The sequence below is a fragment of the Dipodomys merriami genome, unplaced genomic scaffold, assembly GCF_024711535.1.
Source record: "Dipodomys merriami isolate MVZ:Mamm:240054 unplaced genomic scaffold, mDipMer1.0.p SCAF_33, whole genome shotgun sequence".
In the NCBI taxonomy this organism is placed as follows: Eukaryota; Metazoa; Chordata; class Mammalia; order Rodentia; family Heteromyidae; genus Dipodomys; species Dipodomys merriami.
In genome coordinates this window covers 722263-747524 of record NW_027204826.1, presented here as the reverse complement: position 1 = coordinate 747524, position 25262 = coordinate 722263, and the positions used below count along the sequence as shown (strand labels likewise).

Below are 25262 nucleotides of genomic sequence, written 5' to 3'. Positions count from 1 at the left end.
GAGGTGAAAGAGAGAAGCTTAAAGTGCTCAGTCCAAAGATGGAGCACTGGAAGACTCCAATTCTATCCACACGCAAAAATATAGAAACTTGAAGCTTCTTTTTTCAATTATAAATGGTCTTCACTGAGAACTCCATTTCTAGCACCTAGTTGAAAATCCACACTTAAACCTGACAACAGAAACAGCATAGGGACCTCTAAAAAAACCAAGGTGTGTGTGTGTGTGTATGTGTGTGTGTGTGTGTGTATGTGTGTGTGTGTGTATGTGTGTGTGTGTATGTATGTGTGGACTGGGGCTCGAACTCTGGGTCTGGGCACTGTCTGTCCCTGAACCTTTTCTGCTCAAGGCTGGGACTCTACCACTTGAGCCACACTTCTGGCTCTATTTTTTTTCCTTTTTCTGGTGATTAATTGGAGATCAGAATCTCATGCCTTTTCTGCCCAAGGTTTGAAACCTTGATCCTCAGATCTCAATCTCCTAAATTGCTGGGATTACAGGTGTGAGCTGCCAGCGCCCAGCCAAACCAACATTCTTTAAAGCTTAGAGTTGTTCCTGTCACAAAATACTCTGACACACTCTTCCCCTTTAATAGGGAACAAAATGAGACCCCGCCAGCTAAGCAATATTTGGAATTGCTTAGCATGGATGTTAGACTCCTATTTAAATTTAAAAAAAAAATCAAGATGCTTCCCAAATTCCACAGGTGGAATTCATCTGAACTTCTAGAGCGAATGCTCTAGATTGATGTTGGTCCTGCCTTGTTACCACGTGAAATCTATGGTTGTGGTCTTTTGTGGTCAGGCTCTTTTATTTCCCAACCCTCCACCCCCAACCTGTTGCCAGACATGAGCAGCAGATGTTGACATGGATTCTTTCCCACCAGTGTTTATCAAAGCACCATTAGGCAGGCAAAACCAATCAAGCTCCGAGGCTAGTCCCATAGCTCCTTCTTTAGCTAGATGCCAGTTCCTTAAACACACAAGACCACAAACAAAAAAGTTGATATTTACTTAGACATAGCAATAGATAGATGGTTAAATAGATAGTTATATATATATATATATTTTTTTTTTTTTTGGCACTGCTGACAATTGTTCAACACTCTGTAGTGTGGTGGTGAATTGAGAAGATCCTGCCTTTGTCAAAATTATTACAAGCTTTCAAATACTTTTTGAAGCCATTGGGAAAAGATGGCTTAAAATGAAAATGGACAGGAGCCACAGTTTCGAGTCAGGTCAGAGTTCCACTGCCCTTCTCTGTTCTTCAAGGCACAATGTTGAGTTCCAGAGTGTCTGGTGCCACCAGGAGACAGAAGGAAAAAATAATGATACTCGAGGCATGGAGTCCAGGTCCCCTGTGTGGGGGACCCCAGAATTCACATCTGAGCTGACCCACAGCAGCAGGTCGACTTTCACACAGCCTAAGCTGGGCGACAGGAAAGTTTCCAAATTTCAATACCTGGTCTTACAAAACAGAAAACAAAACAAAACAAAATGAAATAAATAAACCACACTCACCCCTTGCCTGTCAGGGTGGCCCTAATATTCCCAGGGCGATTTGCCATGAGGCAGGCACTCCTCATGGTCTTGACAGGGGGGCAAGAGGGGCCAGGAGCCCTGATCCCAGGCCTCCTGGGAGTCAGAGCTTTAAGGAAAACAGAGCCCCAACCCTTCCCCCTCCCCCCCAGCTCTCCTTGCCTTCAGTCCCACTAAAGTGGGGCTCTTGGGTGCCTCCAGTACCACGTAATTTGCACTGGAAAGCATTGTCAGAATGGAAAGAACCTAATCCATCCTTTTTTTTTTTTTTGCTTAAGAATATGTAATTGTTTAAAACATTCTTTTGGTAAGAAAGACACATACATACATACATGCATATATATATATATATATATATATATATATATGTATATGTATATATGTATATTGCACTTCCACCCAAAAAATGTATCTGAGCTTCTTTAAGTCTAAGCTGACAGGTGGGTGGGTTTCTCTCTAGAATATAATGGTTCTAGAGTCACCTTGAGCCTCTGAGTTCAGTTTCTCTGCCCACAAACCATAGCTTTGGGGCAGGGTGTGCACACGGGGCGGGGGTAGGGGGGGTCCACAAGGGATGAGGGTGTGTCCACATGGGGCAGGGGTGGGAATACAGGGTGGGATGTGCACATGGGGGTGTGCACACACGGTAGGGGGGTGCACCCGGGGCTGCGGTATGCACACAGGGCAAGGTGTGCACGTGGAGCAGGGGTGTGCACACACGGTGGGGGTGTGCACATGGAGCAGGGGTGTGCACACATGGTAGGGTGTGCACACGGTGGGGGTGTGCACACAGGGCAGGGGTGTGCACACAGGGCAGGGGTGTGCACACAGGGTGGGGTGTGCACACGGTGGGGGTGTGCACACGGTGGGGGTGTGCAAACACGGTGGGGGTGTGCACATGGTGGGGGTGTGTACACAGGGCGGGGTGTGCACACGGTGGGGGTGTGCACACAAGGCGGGGGTGTGCACACAGGGTGGGGGTGTGCACACAAGGCGGGGGTGTGCACACACGGTGTGGGGGGGTGTTCACATGGGCCAGGCTCAGGACTTCATCGTGCAGATGGGCACAACGATGACCAGCACCACGGTGCAGGCGGCGGCCGCGATGAGGGCAGCGATCTTGCACACCTTGGCGCGTCGGAACTCAGCTTCCTTCCGCTTCAGTAATGAGTCGTAGCCCGGGGTGTAGATGTCCTCCATCCAATATTCCAGGTTGTTTGGATTTAACGACTCTTGGGTCTAAGAAGAAATAAAAATCCAAAAGAAAAGAGCAAAGCGAAGATGTCAGAGAGGCAAGGCAAAGGCCAGGACCAAGGGGACTGTGCCCCTGGGCCGGCGATGCAGAGCGGCGGCCCCACGGCACAGGAAGAGGAGCAGTTATGGAGAACACACTTCCCCATGGACTCCACAAGCAGGACTGGACTGCCGGCAGCAGGGCCATGGGGACCGCCCCTCTCCCTGCCCAGGCCACCCTCTCCCCTGAGAGAAGTGTCTGCTGAACACCGAATATGCATGGAGATGAACACGAGCCTCAGCCCAGCTGAACTCCTAGCCACTCAGGAGGCTGAGAGCTGAGGACTGCGGTTCAAGGCTCGCCCAGGCAGAAAAACCAGAAGTGGTGCTGTGGCTCAAGCCGTAAAGCACTAGCTTTGAGCAAAAGAAGCTCAGGGACAGTGCCCAGACCCCAAATTCAAACCCCATGGCAGACAAAAAGAAAAAAAAAATATATATATATATATATAATTTTCCACTTCAAAAGCTTTGTGTGAGCAGGTCAGATCACGGCTCAAAGTCAAGTCTTACTGGCATATGGCAGACTTGACCTCAACCCGGGCCAATCACAGCCACGATTCTGATTTGGAACCCCCTTCTATAAGGAGACAATCTCTTCTCACATCTAGCTCCCAGTCTCACAGAGATGAATTCACTGTCTGTCAGAGAAATATCATATTTAACTCACACAGTCCATGAATCCCAGTCTGTGCTGATGGTTCTATAATCTATTTTCACGAAGATGGTGTTCTTGCTTTATGGCAAATGTTTAATAATCTGTCACATAAAAAGCAATAGCTCCCTGCAATTCCAAGGGAAGACGACAACATCCAAAACATAAACCAAACGTTCACATGGGAGGCTTTTCTTGGATTGTTTAATGTCCACAAACACAAGAGTGTTAAATGTCTCATACACTGAGAGGACCAAGAAACAGACTCTAGCTGGACATGATGCCTGAAGCTGGCAATCCTCATTACCAGGGAGGCACAAAGGCTGGAGGAGAACAGCTTGAGGCCAGTTTGAGCCCCAGAAAGTTTGCATGACTCCATCTCAATCAATGGACTGGAGCAGTGGCGCCTACCAGTTACCTCAGCTATAGGAAAAACAGCTGGGCATCGTGGGGTGCTCCTGCCATCCACAATGACACAGAGAAGCACAAATAGGAGGGTTGTCCGATACAGTCAGGGCACAAAAACAAGGCTATTTTTGAAAGAACCAAAAACGGAGCTGGAGGCATGACTTACACAGCAGAGCACCTACAAGACAAGTGCAAGGCCCTGAGTTCAAAGCCCAGGACCATCAAAACACAATAAAGCAAACCCTCTAACTTCAACCCAGACACTGCTAGCTCGCACCTGTCATCCTAGCTACTCCGGAGGCTGAGTTCTGAGGATCACGGTTCAAAGCCAGCCCTGGCAGTTAAGTTCAGAAGACACCAATTTCCAATGAAGCACCCAAGAGCCAGAAGTAGAGGTGTGGCTCAGGTAGTAGAGTGTCCATCTTCAGCAGAAAAAGCTAAGGGATGGTGCCCAAGGCCCTGAGTTCAAACACTAGTACTGGCACAAATAATAATAGCATTAATAACAGTAACTTCAACTGTATTATGCTTTCTAATCTGGACCAGTAATTTTCCACCTGCCTATCTAGATCTGTTTTTGTCCCATGTATGCAGCAGCCTCTGCACACAGGCACACACACACATGTATGCACACACAAATACACAATGTCCATGTAAAACTGCATATGCATCAGGCACACCCACAACACATATAGACTGCACAGACATGGACAAGCACACATACACACATGCATGTATACAAATACCATATACATATAGACTACATGGGCACACAGAAACACAATGCGCAGGAAGGCACACACTCACACACCTGCATACATGCACAAACAAATGTACACCCACAACATGTACATGGACTACATATGCATGTGTGGACACACATGCACCCGTGTGTGTACTGGCACACATGATCATACATGTAGGCTGCACACATGTGGGTACATGCAAACCTGCATTTATGTACATACAGATGTACACATGTGTGTATATGTACATGTGTGTATACCCACATGCCTCAAATGACATATTTTGCATGCATACACATAAACACATGCACACATGTGTATACACATGCCCTCACACACAAATGCACTGACATGCACAAAAACATGTTTCTGCACACAAAATTATATATGCACAAGGCATGCATGCAAGTGTACACACATACACAATCCACACAAAACCACATATTTTGCACACATGCATAGACACACATGTATACTCACATGTGTGTGCACATGAACTCACACAAATGCATGCGTAGAATGCATGCACCTGTACACAAGCCCACATACATTTGTGCATGCACACACACTCATGTGTGCAGTGAGCCCCTCCATGCTGCTGCTGTGCCCTCCTTGGTGGAAAAGACCTTTAGTAGTTAAACACTTGGTAAGGAAGGGAGGAACTCAAGATGGGCCTGGTTTGCTGAAAGACTGGTCTGGGGCAGGGGTGGGGGGGGCATGTTGCACCCACACAGAGTGGGCTGGGCCCATGGGCCTCCCCACAGCCTGAGCCTTGAAGGCAGGCTTGGGGCAATTCTGCAGGAATGCGCTTCTCTCTGTGCCCAGGCCCACGGTGTGTGGAGACTTTGTGCCTCATTCCCTGGCTCAGCTAAGGGGGAATCAAACGCTTTGCATGTCTACCCTCTGCATGGAGTTGGCCTGGGGAAGAAACAAATTTTTCATTAGGTTGTTGTTGTTTTTTTCAATAACTGCAATCTCTCATAGCACAGAGGTAATCGTGAAATTTCCAGGGACCCCCGTGAACATTAAGCCTTCTAAACTACCTAGGATAAAACCAGGCCTAGGCCTATGATGCCAGTTTCCTGTGGACCTGGCTAGGGTGAACAACACGAAAGGACCCACAGAAGAGCCTGCAGAGGCCAGGAGCAACCTGACACCAGACCTGGAAACACAATGGAAACACGTGAGGCCTTCCAGCCTCCACGCTTCTGCTCTGCCCCCAACACCCATGGACTGCAGTGAACTCGAGTTCCTCCAGACTCTGCCCTTCACGCCATGGGTCCCTAAAGCTGCAATGCACAAATATCTCCTCTTTCTTCATTGTATGTCTGTATTATTTGGCTCTGTGCTTATGCACATTGGCCCACTCTGATCGCTCAGATTTCAAGAGGCAAAAATCCCCAGAACTTCCCTCCCTTCTCCTCCCTGAACTTCGCCCTCACTGAAGGTCACTTTCTGTGGTCCCCAAGAAGTGTTTGTCATTCTGCTGTGCCTCTGGGTGTTTTCTGGCTGGTGGCTGGCCATGGTCTCATAGCCACAGCTTGTGGCGTGGTACTTGGAGTGCAGGTGCATGGCGGGCTGGGGTAGAGGTACCCCAGGGAGACTCAACTCTTTGTCCAGCCTTCAGGAAAGTGAGGGAAAGACATGGGACAGAAGGACACTGTTCTGTGTCACCTGGGGACACAATGTGTGCAATAAGAGCCAGAAGCCAGGTGCCGGCAGCTCCTGCCTGTCATCCCAGAGACTCAAGAGGCGGTTCAAAGCCAGCCCAGCAGGAAAGCCTGAGAGATGCTGATCTCCAATGAACAACCAGAAAACCGGAAGTGGAGCTATTGCTCAAATGGTGGCCAGCCTTGAGCAAAAGAGCTCCGGGACAGTGCCCAGGCCCTGAGTTCAAGCCCCATGACTGGTACATACACACAAAAAGATGACCAGCAAATATCTACTTCACATCAAATGCTACTAAGTTCAACACTGAAGGTCCATCTCCCAGGCGAAGGGACTGGCATTCAAGCAGGATCAGGAACAGCTGTAATCTCTCAGAGGCCTGGATTCTACTCTAGGACTATCGGAACCCCAACTCTCCCCAGCACCTCACAAGCCCTCTGCTTCCCAGGGAAGGTGTGACAATGTAAACTGAGTCACACTGGAGGCAGCCCTAGATATCCGTGCTTCGGGCTCGTGGGCATTCTAGAAGGGCCTGGAATGGCACTGCCTTGCCTTCCTGACCACAGGTGAGAGCAGGCTTCTGATGATAAAGACACACAAAGATGTCCAGCGAGTGGAACTGGGTCTTGAGGCCCAAGCCCAAAGCGCAGCTACAACCCAGCTCTCTGTAAATCAACGATGACAGTGGCAATGGGCAGGCCTCACAGCCACAGCACCGTCCCAGAGATCTTTCTAGACCCGCTCTTCCCCCAGGCCACCCCAGACCCATGCTCCACACACCCTGCATGGCATCCAATCCTTATACTCAAGTTTTATGGGCAAAAGATTTGTAATCTAAGCTGGGAGCCACTGGCCACGCCTCTTATCCTAGCTACTCAGGAGGCTGAGATCTGAGGATCCAGGTTTGAGATCAGGAAAGTTTGTGAGGCTCCAGTGAACCAGCAGAAAACCAGAAGTGGAGCTGTGGTTCAAAGTGGTAGAGCACTCACCTTGAGAGAAAGAGCTAAGGGACAGCGCCCAGGTCCTGAGTTCAAGCCCTACAAAAATAGATAAATAAAAAAAAAACAAAACCACACGAGTCCCCTTGCTAAAGGCAGGGTGACTCTAAGCCATCCTCAAGACATTCCTATGCATCACATGGCTGGCTCAGCCGGTCCCTCTATCCCCCCCGCCCCAACCCAGCCCAGGGCCCGGGTCCCACAGGGCTCACCTGCAGGTCCAAGGCTGCCAGCTTGCCCTTGTCGCCAGCATTCCGAGCATACTCCTCGAGGGTCCAGGACGGCTGGCCCCGCTTCACCTCGGCCAGCTCGGTCAGACGCATGTCTGTGTACAGCGGGTTGTTCTTCAGGTGGGCCTTGAGCGAGGCGGGGTAGGGGTGAGGGCTGAACACCTGCTCCACCAGGAAGCTGTCCTTGGGCTGTTTGGGCAGCCGGTGCTGTGGAGGGATGTCATACTGTCTGTCTGCCTGCAGAAGGGCATAGAAAATTCCAGAAGGGCCATACAGAGGCAACTGGGGCTCTTAGTATTGGGGCTCATAGTATTAAGTTGGGAAGTAACTACTAGGGCTTGAACTCAGGGCCTGGGCACTATGTCTGAGTTCTTCTGCTCAAGGCTAGTGTTCTACCACTTTGAGCCACAGCTTCACTTCCAGCTTTTGGGGGGTGGTTCATTGGAGATAAGAGTCACATGGACTTTCCTGCCCAGGCTGGCTTTGAACCACAATCCTTGGATCTTGGCTTCCTGAGTAGCTGGGATTGTAGGCGTGAGCACTGGCGCCTGAACCATCCTTTGGGCCTAGTCTCCAGGTGTTCTCTCTTCTGACCAGCCTCCCTCCTCTGGCTTGGAGCACCCCAAGTGGAATACCCCACAGCGATGTCACCCCCTCTGGGAAGTCCAGTTCTTGGAGGCCCTGGGTGAGGGGGGGGGGGGGTCCTGAGGGATGGACAGAGCCCCACACCCCACACTGAAAGGTCTGCTGGGTTCTGTGTAGAGAACATGGTGCCATCACTGGCTCCTGAAAGCTGTGTGCCCTCTACCCCCATGCCACCCCTGGGGACAAGTGGGGGGTGGCATCTGGGGACCACAGCATGCCCGGACTGCAGGACTGGGGGGTGAGGCCAGGAATGACTGTCCAGAGCAGCTCACGCCATGCCGAACTGACAGCTGCTGTGTCTCCTCCATGGGCTGATGATTTGCTTCTTAATTCATCTTCTTTTCTTACCATTTACTTACCTTAGAATGCAAAAACCAAAATAAACCAAAACAAAACAAAACAAAAAAAAAAACCCCACGTCATACTTTTAGAAAGGAACAGGAGGGCATGGGTAGCTTACGCCTGTCATCCCAGCTACTGGGGGTGGGGGGGGCTGAGATCTGAGGATCACAGTTCAAGGCCAGCCTGGGCAGGAAAGTCTGTGAGACTCTCATCTCCAGTGAACCACCAGAAAACCGGAAGTGGAGCTGTGGCTCAAGTGGTAGAGCGCTAGTCTTGAGTGAATAAGCCAAGCAAGAGCTCAAGGCCCAGTAGCAACACACACACACACACACAAAGGAGAGGGAGAATAAAAAAGATGGCAAAGGAAGAGGTAGAGGGGGAAGATTGGGGAAGGTAGGAGAGAAGAGGACAGGAAGGGAGAGGAGGAGAGTTAAGAAAGGGAGGGAAGGAAGGGAACGAAGGGAGGGGAGAAGAAAGAAGGAGATGGGAGAGGGCCATGTGGACTGGCCACTGTGCCCAGCCCGGCTGTGCGGTCAGTACACTGCACCCAGCCTGCCCCACGGGCTGGGGTCTCTCTCCTGCCTGCCTTCCACCATAGACTCTGAAGCAGCGCAGGCGATTGGCCGGGCCGGTGGCCAATCAGCGAGGGCGGGACACACGGAGCCCAATCACCTTTTTGTCCTCGCCGGGGCCTGCGTCCTGCAGCTCGCCCGCGCCAGGGCGGCCGGCGTAGGCGATGGTGCGCCAGTCCCGGGGCGAGTTGGCGATGCTGGCGATCTTGGACTCGGTGGCGCTGTTCTCCTCCGTTAGGGACCGCGACGAGGGCCGGGTGAAGAGGCTTTTCTTTAAGGCCTTGACCCGTAAACTCTCACTGTGGCTGCCACTGGCGTCCGAGCAGCACCAGTCGGGGTCGTTCTCCAGCTTGGGCCCGTGGGCGCCGCTGTGGCCCCGAAAACCCCTGGGCGAGGTGCTGTCGTCCGAGGGGACCTCGCTGGTCAGAGAGTTCAGGTCCACCTGCACGCTCAGCACCTTCTCCGGCTGCTGGATCTTCTGGTCCAGTTTGTTTAACTTGCCCAGAACCTGGGAGATTTCGTCGCGGACACCCGACAGCGATTCAAGCTTGCGTTCAATTTCACCGATCCTCAGCACCAGTTTGCACACGCTGGTTTTCAGCTCCTCCTCCGAGGGGTGCGTCGTGTTTTCGGGCCGGTTGCTCTTTTCCCCTTTGCTCCCGGGAACCTCGCTGGTGATCTTGGCCAGGCGGTTCTCGGGGGAGCTGTCGCAGTCGGACTTGTGCAACTGGGACAGAGAGCCCGTGCTGTTGTAGCAGGACGACTGGACCAGCCCCGAGTCGTCGAGGAACCGGAAAATGTCACTGATGTCGTCGCTGACGATTTCCGAGTCGTCGTCCGAGTGCTTCCTGGCCAGCGGGTCGCCGTACTTGCCCTGCGCGGAGTCGCATAGGTCCGGAAGTTTCTTGGGCTCGGGCGGGTGCTGCTCGGTCTGGGTCCCCACGCTGCTGGTGTCCGAGCTGAGCTGGGCGCCCACCCCGCCGAGCGATTTCTCCTTGAACTTCTTGCCCGCTTCCCGCGGCTCCAGGTCCAGGGCGGGCGGCTTCTCCTTGGCTTTGAGCCCGCCAGGCTTGGCCGCGTAGCCCACGGGCAGGATCGGCGGGGGCTCCTTGGGCACCAGGAAAGCGGGGCGCCTCTCGGGAGCTGAGAAGTTGGGGGTCTGGCTCCCAGAAGTGGGGAAGTGGAGCTTCTCCTCCTCCGAGGGCTGCCTGTGGAGAAACGAGCGCTCGAAGTCGGGGACCTCCTCCGTGTTGAGGCTCCAGCTCTTGGCCGGCCACGGGGTCTGTTTGCTGGGCCTCCCCGGGCAGCGCCTGGCATCCGGGGCGCCCATCACCGGGGTGGTGGGCCCGAAGTAGGTGGAGGCCTGGAGGTCATCCAGGCTCTCGTGCTTGGCCCGCCGCCTGTCGGGGGCCGGGGAGTACCCGGGGCTCAGGTACTGGCTGTGGTAGGGCATCTCGAAGCTGTGATTAAAGAAAGGCGCTTTGTGCGGCTCCTTTCGCCGCTGCGCGTCCCCGCGGTCCCTGTCCGCTTTGCCGGCGGGCCGGGCCCGGGCCGGGGACGCGGCGGCCAGCAGAGTGTGGAACTCCTCTTTGAAGATGTTCCTCTTCTGCCCCAGGAACGGCTCGTCGCGGGAGCCGAAGGCGTCTTTGAGGGCCTGGCCGAGCGGCAGGGAGTCCTGGTCGGAGACGGGCTCGCTGTCGAGGTTCATGGGGAAGCAGGTCCTCTGCATCTCGCACGGCGGCGGCGGGCCGGCCACGGCGTAGGGGGCCGCGGCCTGCAGCCGGTCCAGCGAGGCCGCGCGGTGCTTGGCTTCCTTCCTTAACCCCAACAAGAAGTTGGGCTCCGAGGCGGGGACGAACTGCGGGCAGTCGGCCTTCTGGCACTTAGAGGCGGGCCGCGTGGGGTAGCCCCGGCTGAAGGGCCTCTCGCTGAGCTCGCAGTTGAGGGGTTCACGCTGGGCCGCGTTGCAGGGCCCCGGGTCCGGCCTGCACGACTCGAAAGACGCCCCCTTCTTGCGCGCCTTCTGGCCCCCGGCCGGCAGCTTCTCCCCGGCCACCGCCCCGACCTGGGCCAGGTTGAAGATGGCCACGATGTCCGCGGCCACGGCCAGCTTCTTGGCCTGCTGGCCGCTGCCCGCGCAGTTCATCTTGTCCTTGAACAGCGAGGCGGGGAAGCCGGGGTCCAGGCAGGCCGTGTAGAACAGCGCGCTGCGCAGGCGCGCCAGCTGCGCCAGGTCCAGCCGCGCGCACAGCGACGCGCACAGCTCCTGGTACGAGACCTTGCCCTGCTTGTGGTCCAGCTCTTCCAGAATCTTCTCCAGGAAGAGGGATGTTTCCTGGGTGGCCTCCATGATCCTCTGAGACTCCTAGCTGGCTACTGCAGGGACCAGGGCAAAAGATGGGAAGGGAGACGTTAGACACACGCGAGGAAGCCCAGCAATTACACCTACACCAAAGGCTGAGATCTGAGGACCAGGGATTGAACCCCGCCCCAGGCAGGGGAGTCTTTGAGACTCTCCTTTCCAAACACACACACACGCGCACACACACACACACACACACACACACACACACACAGAGGCAGGAAATGGGCTGTGGATCAAGTAATAGAGTGCCAGCCTTGAGAAATTATTTAAAAACAAAACACTCAGGGATAATGCCCAGGCCCTGAGGTCAAATCCCAGTACAGGTAGTTCTTGATGTTTCTACCTATATTGGGCTAGAAACCAAGTTTCCCAATCTCCGCCTTCCACGTAGCTTAGGACGACAGGTGTGTGCCACTGAGCTCTGCTCTGCCTTAAAAAAGGGGGTCATGCAAATGTTTCTCTCCTGGCTGGCCTTGAATCAAGACCCTCTGATTCTCAGCCTCCCAAAGAGCAAGAATTACAAATGTGAGCCACCAACCACCTGGCTTCTGATGTTAAATCTCTCTTCCCTCACATTTTAGCCTGTAATTTTTCTTCTGTTGTTCCTGGGGCTTGAACTCGGGGCTTGGGCACCGTCCCTGAGCGCTTCACCTCAGGGCTATTACACTACCACTTGAGCAACAGTGCCACTTATGGCTTTTTCTGAGTAGTTTATTGGAGATAAGTCTCACAGACTTTCCTGCCTAGGCTGGCTTTGAACTGCAATCCTCAGATCTCAGCCTCCTGAATAGCTAAGAGTACAGGCATGAGCCACTGGCATCTGGCTAATTGTGGATTTGTGTGTGTGTGTGTGTGTGTGTGTGTGTGTGTGTGTGTGTGTGTGTGTGTGTGTGTGTGTGTGTGTGTGTGTGTGCGTGTACTGGGGCTTGAACTCAGGGCCTTTCTTAGCTTTTTGTTGTTGTTGTTGTTGTTGTTCGAAGCTGTCTCTCTGCCACTTTTACCACAGCCTCACTTCTGGTTCTTCAGTGGTCTTGAGGTCTTCCTTGTCTAAGCTGGCCTTGAACTATGATCCTCAGATCTCAGCCTCCTGAATAGCTAGGACAACAGGCGTGATCTACCCAGCTAGCCTGCAAATTTTTAAACACAGAAGAAAGAGAATAATCACACAATCCACCAACTGGATTGCACCATGAACATTTTACTATATTTGCCTGATCCTATATCTGTGGATCAGCAAGCCATCTTATTTTTTTGAAGTAAATTACAGACATCTGTGCATTTCCCTCCCCTCCACATCTCATCATGCATGTCATGATCCAAGTGGCAACAGTTTAGCTTTTCTTTTCATATGAAATTGACATATAATGAAGAATACAACTCGTGTGTGTGTGTGTGTGTGTGTGTGTGTGTGTGTGTGTGTGTGTGTGTGTGTACTAGGGGTTGAACTCAGGGCCTGGATGCTGTCTCTTGGCTTTTATTCACTCAAGGCTGGTGTGCTGCCATACCTCTACTCTGATTTTTGGCTGGTTAATTGGAGATAAGCCACAAGTAACTAGGATTACAGTCATGAGCTACCAGCGCCTGGCTACAGCCAAGACTGCTGGACTAACCTCACACTTCACCCGACCATGGACTCCCAGGACAGCCCAGAACATCGCTTCCCCAGGAGACTGTCTCTCCACTCCCATTCTTGATTTGCCTGCATGAAGAATGATTAATCCCAGATCAAATAAATAAATACAAATAAACCCATGTGGGAAACCCAAGGCTTAGCATCTCCTAAAGTACATAACTGAAATACAAACAAAACTGACGTTAGAGCTGGGCATCTGTGGCCCAGGCCCGTCATCCTAGCTATTCAGGAGACTGAGATCTGGAGGATTGTGGTTCAAAGCCAGCCAGAGCAGAGAAATCCTAGAGACTCTTATGAAACACCAGAAAACTGGAAGTGGCGCTGTGTCTCAAGTGGTAGAGCTCAAGCCTTGAGCACAAAAGCTCAGAGACAGTACCCAGGCCCTGAGTTCAAGCCCCAGGACTGGCACACAAAAGGCTTCTGCCAAGCCCAGCTCTTCTAATTCCTGATCAATGGAGGGTGCTAATGAACCAGCCTGTAGCTTTGGGAGGGGAGGAAACAGACTACAGGACTCTGTCTCCCCTCTGCCCCATGGCACAGGCCTCCTCTTCTCCACAACACCCATTCTAGAAGGTTAACATGAATGCCTACCCTCTCTCCACCTTCTGCCCCTTTAATGTTCAAGTGTGGATGTTCATCAAAATGGAGCAAGAGCCGAGCACTAGAGCTCACACCTGTCATCCTAGCAACTCAGGAGGCTGAGATCTGAGGATCATGGTTCAAAGCCAGCCTGGGCAGGAAAGTCTGAGAGACTCTTATCTCCAATGAACCAGCAAAATAAAAAAAAAAAAAGCTAGAAGTAGAGTTGTGGCTGAAGTGGTAGAGCACCAGCCTTGAGCAAGAAAACTCAGGGACAGCTCCCAGGCCCTAAGTTTGATTCCTAGTTCTCTCTCTCTCTCTCTCTCTCTCTCTCACACACACACACACACACACACACACAGCAGAAGAGACACAAGGTAGGGCTATAATTTCTAGGATTGCTTCTTGAATCACTGAACAAAAAGATAAGTTGTCTGCCACTGCATTTCTACCAATTCCTTTAAATGTTGAATCTTCCCTTTCTGCCACGCACAACCCAGCGGGGTAAAAATGCTGAGGACAAATGCTAGAATCATGGAGCTGGGAGCTGGCATTGCAAAACTCAGTCATCAAATATTCCCCCTAAACCCTGCCCCTCCTCCATGATGCACCTAGCGTTCACACACAGCAGACTCTGAGCCATCATGCTCCCCTCCAGCCACCTGGGAAGCATGCTGCTCCAGACTGGGGTTCGCCTGGTTCTGGGGTTTCATCTTATCTTACCTTCCCCCCTTTCTTTCCAAGATGGAGGTGGCTTCTGTGATATCATAAAAAATGTGGGTTCAGTGGAATTAAGGGATCAATCTAGGAATCTAAATTCTCTGATAAACATTGCATCATCTCTGATAAAACTTTAAACTGAAGGAGAGCCCTCCCCCTTCTCCCTCTCCTTCCCCCCTTCCTTCCCACTCTCCCCCTTCTCTCTGTCCCTCTCCCTCCCTCTCTAGTTCTGCCTCAGTCTCTGTCTCTCTCCCTCCATCCCCTCTCTGTCTCTCTCTTCCCCCCCCCCATCTGTCACTGTCTCTTTCTCTCCCTCCCTCCATGTGCCAGTATTGGGACTTGAACTCAAGGCCTGGGGGCTGTGCCTTAGCTTTTTCACTTAAGGGTGGGGCTCTGCCACTTGAGCCACAGCTCCACTCCCAGCGTTTGAATGCTTCAAGAGAGATCAGAGTCTGGCTTTGAACATGGATCCTTAGATCTCAATCTGCTGCGTAACTAGGATGACAGGTGTGAGCCACCAGTGCCCAATAGAAATGCTTTAAAAAAAAAATCTTAACAAGCATAGCTAAGATTGCAAGAGAGCAAGAAGATTCCAGAAGCAGGTGAGCGTCTGGGAGTTACAGAGTGAAGCGGGGAGCTAGATATAGTGCTTCTTCCAATAACAGGGAGTAGAGACCGTCACTGTGAAAGAGGGACTCAGATTGCAAACGAGACCCTGAAAGGATAAAACAGAAGAAAGATAGTAATAAAACTTCCAGCATGGGAAGCAAGGGTCCTCGTGGGCCTCTCCCTGGGCCCTGTTAAAGTGAAACACTGCCAGTACTAGGGGCACATGCCTGTCATCCCCACTACTCAGGAGGCTGAGATCTGAGGATCGCAGTTCAAAGCCAGCCCAGGCAGGAAAGTCCATGAGATTCTTAGCTCCAATGAACCACTAAACAGCTGGAAGTGGAGTTATGGCTCGAGTGGAAAGCTCAGGGACAGCGCTCAGGCACTGAGTTCAAGCTCTAGAACAGGCACAAATTAAAAACAGAGCAACTGATTATCCAGCGATGCCATTTGTTGGGCATTTACTCAAAGACTGCAAGATAGAACTCAACCAAGACACCGGCACTATTCATAACAGCCAAGTTCTGTGGAAGCATCCCAGATCCCCTACAATGAGTGGCTTAACAAAATGTGAGATTATGTATATATGTATGTATGTATGTATGTATGTATGTATGTATGTATGTGTGTGTGTGTGTGTGTGTGTGTATGTATTGTTCATCCATCAGGAAAAATAATCTTGTATCTCTTTTTGAGAACTGGATGGACCTGGAAAAAAAAATTACGTTGAGTAAATCAGGCTCAGAGAGTTAAAGACTGAATATTTTCTTTCATATGTGAAAGTCAGACCTAAAATATAATAATAAGCTAGGCTTATGGTGGGCTCACACCTGTCATCCCAGCTACTCAGGAGGCTGGGATCTGAGGATCGCAGTTCAAAGCCAGCCCAGGCAAGAAAGCCCATGAGGCTGTCGTCTCCAATGAACCACTCAAAGTGTTAAGAGTGCTAACCTGAAACAAAAGAGCTCAGGGACTATACTCAGGCCCTGAGTTCAAACCTCCAGAATTTGCACAATAAAGAGGAGAAGGGGGGGAAAAAAAAGATAATTTAAGAAATGGAGACACCAAAGGATTTTATCTCCTCTGGAGCCTTTCCCCTCACATGCTCCAGCTTCGGAATGAGGCCTGCCTCCTCCCTCTGCTCTTTGCTTTCTCTTGCCTCAGATGGACATCACCAAAAGGCCTATGGGTCTCTCCTGAAATGAGTCCTTCACCTCCACCCACAAACAGACCCACGTCTGCCTGCCACCCCACACTGGAGCCTTTCATTCGTTTAGCAGGAGATGAGGGGACTGATGTTAGTAAGAGCCCTCATTGCCGGACACCTGTGGCTCAAGCCTGAAACCCCAGCTACCCAGGAGGCTGAGATCTGAGGATCCAGGTTCAAAGCCAACCCAGATGGGAAAATCCATGTGATTCTTATTATCTCCAATGAACCACAAAAAAGTCACAAGTGGAGCCATGGCTCAAGTGGTAAAGCTCCAGCCTTGTGCAAAAATACTAAGGGACATTGCCAGGGCCCTGAGTTCAAGCCCCAGTACCAGCATACAAACACACACACACACACACACACACACACACACACACGAAAAAAGGAAAGGAAGGAAGAAAAGAAAGAAAGAAAGAAAGAAAGAAAGAAAGAAAGAAAGAAAGAAAGAAAGAAAGAAAGGAAGGAAGGAAGGAAGAAAAGAGGGAGGGAAGGAAGGAAGAAAAGAAAGAAAGAAAGAAAGAAAGAAAGAAAGAAAGAAAGAAAGAAAGAAAGAAAAGAAGGAAGGAAAGAAGGAAGAGAAAGAAAGGAAGGAAGGAAGAGAAAGAAAGGAAGGAAGGAAGAGCCCTCATGAATTATAACCCCAAAATTTATTCTGTTAAGTCCCCAAGATTTGAAGAAAAATATGGAAAGCCAGACACAATGACTTCACGTGCAAGGACTTGAATCCTCAAGTGTGTACACGCATGCATGTGTTTATGTGCATATATGTGTGTGCATGTGTGAGTGTGAGTGTGTGTGTGTGTGTGTGTGTGTGTGTGTGTGTGTGTTGGGGCTTGAACTCAGGGCCTGGGAGCTGTCTCTTAGCTTTTTTGCTCAAGGTTAGTGCTCTATCACTTGAGCCACAGCTCCTCTTCTGGCTTTTCGCTGGTTAACTGGAGATAAGCCTCACAGACTTTCCTGTCTGGGCTGGCTTTGAACCTTGATCCTCACATCTCAATCTCCAGAGGAGCTAGGATGACAGGTGTGAGCCACTGATGTCTGGCTGAAGGACAATTCTTCCCTTCTCGGTGGCTCCAGCTGCTGCCCGCAGGACTTGGCCGAGGCTCCCTGCATGCTTCTGGGAGATGAGTGGCATTAGGGCCATGGAGGGAAGTTTTGCTCCAGAAGCAACATCACACTCAGAGCTTCCTTCCCCACAGGCAGTCTGAACCAGTGAGACGGGAGATGTGCCCATCCACCTCCACCATGGCTCCGGCTCTGCTAAACTGAGTCCAGGGGTCTCTGCACTTCAAGGGTTCTGGAAGACTCAGGATGGGCACAGGCCCATGTGCCTCACTGATGAGCTCTGAGTTCTTTCAGTGGTTCCTGGGGATGGAAGATCTGTCTGCAGCCTCCTTGCATGGCATGCAGCCTGGACACGAGCGTCACGCCTTCACTCCAGGTCTCTGGTGGCCCTGTCCACACACACACACACACACACACACACACACACACACACACACACACACACACACACACACACACACACACACACACACACACACACACACACACACACACACGATATAAGAAACATGGGTTTCTTTCCCACCTTCCCCAGGACAGACAGACTGCCCTGCCTGCAGTCGCCATGGTTTACCACACCTGCCCCACACCACTGCCCAACCCGTGCCAGAAGCTGCGCCCGCCTCACCAAGATGGTGACAATGCCAGGATGGTGAGGATGCCACCCCCCAATTCCATAGGCCATTGTTCAATGAGAGTCACACCCGAAACAGCCTGATAAACAACAGGTGACAGGGGTCAGGGACCACAGCCCAGGGGCAGCCACTGCCCAGACCATTCGAGGTCCATGGCTGCCACAGCCACCCAGCCACACACCCACTGCCTGCTTACGCACAAGCCACGACCAAGCCCAGCCACACAAGCCAGAGCCGCACAACCATACACCTACTCCTTACCTACTCACAGCCCAGAGCCACACCCTGTGCCCCCATGTTTCTAACCACATGCTCACTACCTGCCCACAAGCCACATCCAGTGCCCACTATGCCCGCAGCTACTATCTGCCCACAAACCACACAGCCATGACCTGCTCACACCCCAGTGTTACTGTCCACACCACAGATACCCACTGTCCACTCACAACCTCCCCATGAACCACCCATAATCCACAGCTACTCTCTGCCCCACATATACCCACCATCTACCCACAATCCACAGCCACGGCCCAAACCACCACACCCCCACCATCTACCCACAACACACAGCCACTGTGTACCCCATCACACACAAAGTACCTTGGTGCTCACCCCAACTCCATAACCACCATTCCCATCACCTGCTTTCTCTAGCCTGGTCTCAGTCACTGCGGGCCGCTGCCACAAGGCTCCAGATCCACTCCACCTCCTCAGTCTGTGTGTGTGCCTCTGAGGAGATCTTTTGTTTCTGCTACTCAGTAGATGCCTCCTCAAATAAGCTCTAAAATTTACATTCTACTCATCATTCATAAACTTCTCTCTCAGAATTCCAGTGGTCATCACAATGTGGTGATCACACCATGGCCACCACTGGAGGCTAAAATTACTCCCCAAACACAGATGCACAACCGGAAGACGGGCCGGCAAATGGCAGGCAATCAAGGCAGAGGCTGGCACCGACTGGCTGGCAGCCTGTGCCCCGTGTGTCCTTGTGGGCCCGGGCACTAGATCAGTCTGCCATGGGAGCTCTGCTCTCATTGGCTGAGAGCATGGGGAAACAGTAGGGCACCAGACAAACCATCCATGGTTGTGTTCAGTCAGTGCTAGAAGGATGGTATTGGGAACAGGCCAATGTGAGGTGGGGACAGGGCATTGGCCATGAGTGGGTGTGGATGGATATTGGCTGTGGGCTGCGGTAGAGTAAGTAGTGAGGGTCTGGAGTGGAGAGATGGGGTGGGTGTGGGGCAGGGCTGGGTGGGCAACGAGCTCAGGGTGGACCTAGGTAGTGAACAGGTGGAGGGTGGACACAGGTGGTGAGCGGGTGGAAGGTGGACAGGGGTGGTGAGCGGGTGGAAGGTGGACAGACATGGGTGCAGTCTTGAGTGAGAGAAGGTGGTCACTATAGGGGCGTGGTCATGAGTGCCCCCAGGGACGTGGCCTGCCTGAGAAGCATAGCCTTGGGTGAGGGCGGGGCATGGTTGTGAGGGAGGGGCGTGTCCTGCTTGAGGAGTGGGCGTGGCCTTGGGTGAGAGCAGGGCTTGATAGTGAAGGGCGTGGCCTACGTAAGGATGGGCGTGGTCTTGGCTGAGAGCAGGGCCCGGTTGTGGAGGAGTGTGGCCTGCAGGAGGATGGGGCGTGGTCTTGGGTGAGGGCGGGGCGGGGCCTGTATGAGGGTGGGGCCTGTATGAGGGTGGGGCCTGTATGAGGGTGGGGCGTGGTCTTGGGTGAGGGTGGGGCGGAGCCTGTTATGAGAGTGGGGCGTGGTCTTGGGTGGGAACTGGGCGTGGTCTTGGGTGGGAGCCTGGCGTAGTCCAGGGTGGGTTGGGATGGGACGCGGTCAGGGCGGGGGTGGGGGGCTGGACGCAGGATGGGGCACGCTGGGGTCTGTTTGGGGGTGTTAACTCCAGGCTCACAAAGCAGCCTCTGTGCATGGTCTCCCTGCCCGGTGAACGTCCATCCAGCCCGCATCCCCGCGCACCCCCACGCATTCTCAGCATCCAAGTCGCGCTTCCTCCTCAAAGGGCCTATCTGGGTCCAACCAAAACGACAAGTGCAGTCCCCGGGGCAAGGTCCGGTCGGGTCCCCCCCACCCCACCCCGGCTCCGTCCACGCCGTGTCCGGCAGGCCGGGCTCCCAGTGGACTCTGACTGCCACTGAGGCAGAGAAAAGCCTGGAATTCTTGGAAGTTTGGGTGCAGGGCGGGCGCCGGTGCGCACGGGGCTGGGCCGGAGGCCCAAGGCACGGAGGCCGGAGGCCGGAGGCAGTCTAACGGAGAAGCCTGTGAGACCTCACCTCCAGTGAACCAGCAAATATTCCCAAGTGGAAGCGCGGCTCAAGCGGTAGAGACTCCGCCCTAAGGGAAGAAGGGCAGGAGCACAAGGCCCTGGGTTCAAGCCCCAGAACCAGGAAAATTAAATCAATTTCAAAAGTAAACCTTTCATGCACGTTTCTTGGCCAAAAAAGAAAAAGTGACATGGCCACATCTAATTACAAATATGCAGGAAAACGCAGAGAGAGAGAGAGTTCCAAAATCTTTATGTAGCACCAGTAAGCATTGCACCTGTATTGCCCAATGCTTTGTAGAATAATCCATTTCCAGTGTTAAGTTTATTATTATTATTACTTTTTGTGTATGCCAGTCCTAGGGCTTGAATCAGGGCCTGGGCACTGTCCTTGAGCTTTTTTTGCCCAAGGACAGTGTACTTACCACTTGAACCAAGGCCCCACTTCCAGCTTTTTGGTGATAATTGGAGATAAGAGTCTCATAAACTTTTCCTTGCTGGCTTCAAACAACAATCCTCAGATCTCAGCCTCCAGAGTAGCTAGAATGACCAGCATGAACCACCAATGCCCAACTGTTAACTTTATTTTAACTGTTTTCTTGTGTGTGCTAGGGGGAGGGGGTACAGCAGCGGCTGAGCCTTGAATTTAAGCCCTGCATGCTCACTTTGTCTTTTTTGCTCAAGACTGGAACTCTACTGCTGGAGCCACACCTCCACTTCCACCTGATGGTCACTGGAGATAAGATTCACAGATTTGTCTGCCTAACCTGGCTTCAAACTAGGATCCTCAGATCTCAGCCTCCAGAGTAGCTAGGATGACTGGTGCAAGCCACCAGCACCTAACAAGGTTTTCTTTATAATGAATTTGGAGTCTCCCTTTGTCCAGTGATATTTACTCTAGGCACCGGAGATGGAGCAATATATAAATCAAACTCTCAGCTCTCCTAAGCATCACACCGCACTGGATACACCGTCATGCAGGCATGGCTCAGCCTCTATACCTTCACCCCTCTCTCCCTTCCTCGTCTCCTGAGCAAGCGTTTTCCATGCACCTGCTTGCATGCATGCACAGTGCTGGACTCAGTGGATGCAGGGTCATGTGATCCTGTGTAGTATTCTGCTAGCCATTGGGAAGGTTGGACATAGGTAATAGGTGCTGTCAATGCTGATCACACAGAGCTAGTGGCTTCCAGTCATTTTCAAACTGTACTCCAAGGAGCTTTCAGGGGTACCACAGAGTGCTGGGGAACAAACAGGCCACGGTTTCATCCACTTAGCATGTAGGTATAACCAGACTTCAGAGGTTTCTACTCTTCTAAAGGAAGAGAGAGAGTGAGCCCAGCACCAGTGGCTCATGCCTGTCATCCCAGCTACTCAGGGGGCTGAGTTCAGAAGATAGTGCTTTGAAGCCAGCCCAGACATGGAAAGTCCATAGGTGAGACTTTTATCTCCAATAAATTACAAAATGCAAGAATTAGAAGTGCTGTTCAAGTAGTAGTGTGCTAGCCCTGAGTAAAAGAGTTGAGGGACAACACCCCAAGTTCAAGTGCCAATACCATCAGAGAAAGAGGCAGACAGAAAGAGAGACAGAGATAGAGACAGAGATGATTCAAGGTTTTATATATAAGAAAACCGCTGGACACTGGTAGCTCATACCTGTCATCCTAGCTACTAGGATGACTGAGATCTGAAGATCTCAGTTCAAAGCCAGCCTGGGCAGGAAATTCCCTAATCTCCAATTCACCAAAAAAGCCAGAAGTGGAGTTGTGGCTCAAGTGGTGGCTCAAGTTGTGGCTCAAGAGTGCTATCCTTGAGCAAATAATAATATAAAACATAACTTAGGGACAGCACTCAGGCCCTGAGTTCAAGCTCCAGGACTGGCATCAAGAAAGAAAGAAAGAAAGAAAGAAAGAAAGAAAGAAAGAAAGAAAGAAAGAAAGAAAGAAAGAAAGAAAGAAAGAAAGAAAGAAAGAAAGAAAGAAAGAAAGAAAGGAAGGAAGGAAGGAAGGAAGAAAGGAAGGAAGGAAGGAAGGAAGGAAGAAAGAAGAAAAGGAAGAGGAGAAGAAAAGGAGGAGGAGAAGAAAAGGAGGAAGAGGAAAAGAGGAAATGGAGGAGGAGCAGGAGAAGGAAGAAGAGGAGGAGGAAGAGGAAGGAGAAGAAAAAGAGCAGAAGGAAGAGGAAAAGGAAGGAGAAGAAGAGCAGGAGGAGAAGGAGGAACAGAAGGAAGAAGAGGAGGAGGAAAAGGAGGAGGAGGAGGAAAAGGAGGAGGAGGAGGAGGAGGAGGAGGAGGAGGAGGAGGAGGAGGAGGAGGAGGAGGACAATGAGAAAGAAGAAGAAGAAGAGGAAGAAAGAAAAAAACAGACATGTAAAAATAAGTAATTTACCAAGGTCAAACAGTGAATTAAAAGCCTGTCTGAGATGCAAAGCTGACTATATCTGTTGGTCTTCAACTCAGCAGGTCTTTCTTTCCTTGTCTCTTCTTTTCTTTCTACCAATGTATACTAAACCTACAGGATAAGCGCACACACCACCTCCAAGTAAATATTGGTGTGTCCATGGGAAAAGCTAGTCTATGGGGATGAGCCCCAGAGTCACAGAGGAATCTGGAACCTTTGCCAGTCGGTGTGAGAACAACACATTCGCCTTTGGCAGGAACCGCCGACAGGGCCTTCCCCCCTGCTTTCTCCTGCTCATCAAAGCCCAGCTCTGCTGTAATCTCACCTTCTGCCTTCTGCTTTATGTGTGTGGAGGTTTGAGAAAGAGCTCATTTGGGAGTGAGAACCGCCCCCTCCCCCGCCCCCCAGCCCAGTGCTGCTTGCCATGGAGAGAGACGGAGGAGCCAGGCTTTTTCCAAAGCAGAAGTGTTTAAGAGTGAATACGGGCAAAGCAGTAAGTACAACAGCTTTTACATGCTAGAAAAAGTACATTCATTTGCCTCTAGAATTGGCCAGAAAACAATGCTACAGTACAAGTAAAATTCAAAAGGAACCTAACTCCAACGACAGAAAAAGGCCTTCGTCTCTTCCCCAAGGATTAAGGGCTAACCACAAACCCTTCCTCACATTCATCAGAAATGCTAATGAACTGTTTGATCTCCCCTTTCCCGTGGCAACTGCCATTTCTTTGCACACACACACACTCACACACACACACACACACACACACACAGAGCCCCAGATTTACACCAGTCTCTCTCACACACACAATAAAAACCAGATTTTATTTCCTAGACATTTAGAAGTCTCCCTCCAGGCTTCAGGTACCTAAAAGAATCTTTAAATTTGCTTCCTATAGATTTAACCTCCACACCCTTTTCTCCCCCTCCCCCATTCTAGGCAAGAAGAAAAACTCATTAGGTTTTGTACAAATCCCCGACACTCAGTACTCCCCAACCTACCTCTCCTTATCAACAGTCCCTGAAATATCACGTCCAACATCTCCACCAGCCTCTGGCCAGCCAGCAGCTCACTGGAAAACACATCTTAGTGCCAAAGCAGGCCCTGCGGGCTTCTGTCTTTCCATAAGGCTCCAGGAAAGCTAATGGTCACCTACATTGGCCATGGACATTCCACAAGGAATTACTGACAGTGGTAGTTTGTTTTGGTGGAAGAGAATATGCATAGCTGGTCTCATACACTGTACCTAACTCCTTCTGGAAATTCTTTATGCCACACAGAAAGCCAGCAATGAAGGCCCCCGAATCCCGGGGACAAGGACAAGCTACAAGGTCCTGCCACCTCCCAATGAAATCCCCCAACCCCAAGAGAAACTGGGGTACAGTCTGAATAGACCCTAGTTCTTTGCCAAAGATGATTTAATTCCCTGAAAGTGCTCGAAGATCAGCAATGGGCTGTGGGCACAGTGCTGTTGATGTTGCCAGCACCTCCCCAAAACAATGCTGAGCTGGAGGCTGCCAAAGAGTTTTGCTATGTAAATGCCTCCACGGGCGCGGCCTGCGCCCACCCCCCCCCCTACACTTGTCCCCCACAGAGGGACAAATTAATTCTTTGGTGGTGAGGTAGCCCTCCAAGAGTGCTGGCTTTTTGGAGAGCTGGCGGCTGAGGCTGCAGACAGGAGCTGTGGTTTGTGAGTGACTGCACAGGGTTCCTGCCCAGCCCGGCCTGGCTGCGGTGGGGTTGTTTGGGGTTGTTTGGCAGGCGAAGTTGAACTTCCTCTCTCCTCCTCCTCCTCCTCTCTCCTCCTTCTCCTCCTTGGAGTGGCTCCCATTTCAATGACTGGAAGTCTCAATGGAACAACCAGGTACCCTGAGGGCCGCCTTTGCGGGCTCTGTCCAGCTTCCCAGCTGTACTTTGAGCCTCTGATGGGCCGGATGTTTTTGCACCCAGAGATCGCCGGGGTTAACCCCCAGAACGCCCGTTTTCTGAAGATTAATAAATAATAATAATAGTGAAACTCAAACAGGAAAACTTACCCCAAACTGCGTGCATGATCGCTCCCGATCGCTTCTCTCCTCCCAGCGCCTCATCTCTCCATCAGCTGTGGTCCGCCAACCCCTCGGCACCGGCCCACCCGGCCCGGCCCGCGCACGCGCACGCGCGCGCCCCGCAGCGCCGCGGGGCCGGCTCGGCCCGCGGCTCCCCGCCTCCCGCCTCCCGCCTCCCCGCGGCCGCAGGGCCCCGCAGCCCCGGGCTGGACACGGCGCGCGCGCGGCGGGCGCACACTGCACGCGCGCGCGTACACACTCACTTTGCACACGCACGCGGCACACGCGCTGCCCCGGCCCCCTCGCGGGCCTCCGGGAGCCGCCGGAGTTGCCTCCCGGGCCGCCTCGCGGGGCTCCGGGGCTGAGCCTCCGCCTGGGAGGCTCGGGGTGCGGGCTGTGGGCTCTGCTCCCGGGCGGAATGGGGTGGGGACGCCCGCCCTCCCCGCCGAGGAGGAGATGGAAGCCGGGACGGGGGGCGCGGGGGGCGCCCCGCTTGGCCGGACCCGTGAGGTCTTTGTGTCTCGGCGACGCCACCGCGTCACCGGCTGGGAGGCTGCGGGCGGCGCGGGCCGGGGACCCGGCGGCGGGGAGCCAGGCGCGGCTTCGCCATCGCCTTCCACCCGGGGCGCGC

At 52.3% G+C, this 25262-nt stretch overlaps 1 protein-coding gene across 1 annotated transcript; it reads right to left on the bottom strand.

The window, feature by feature from the left end:
* Positions 1-1962: 1962 nt before the first annotated feature.
* Positions 1963-24697, bottom strand: Minar1 (membrane integral NOTCH2 associated receptor 1). The gene is made up of 4 exons (XM_070042684.1): positions 24620-24697; positions 9190-11465; positions 7513-7767; positions 1963-2774 (listed from the first exon to the last, which is right to left on the bottom strand). Exons 2-4 carry the CDS (start codon positions 11437-11439, stop codon positions 2577-2579), a joined length of 2703 nt encoding a protein of 900 aa, XP_069898785.1. The 5' UTR covers positions 11440-11465; positions 24620-24697; the 3' UTR covers positions 1963-2576.
* Positions 24698-25262: the final 565 nt, after the last annotated feature.

Bases quoted from the DNA above. Each gene is read 5' to 3' on its own strand.
- Minar1 (XM_070042684.1), bottom strand. From the start codon at position 11,439: ATGGAGGCCACCCAGGAAACATCCCTCTTCCTGGAGAAGATTCTGGAA. The intron at 7,768-9,189 runs GTGATTGGGCTC...GCCCTTCTGCAG, and splicing joins GCCCCGGCGAGGACAAAAAG to GCAGACAGACAGTATGACAT. The intron at 2,775-7,512 runs GTGAGCCCTGTG...ATTTCTTCTTAG, and splicing joins TGGCAGCCTTGGACCTGCAG to ACCCAAGAGTCGTTAAATCC.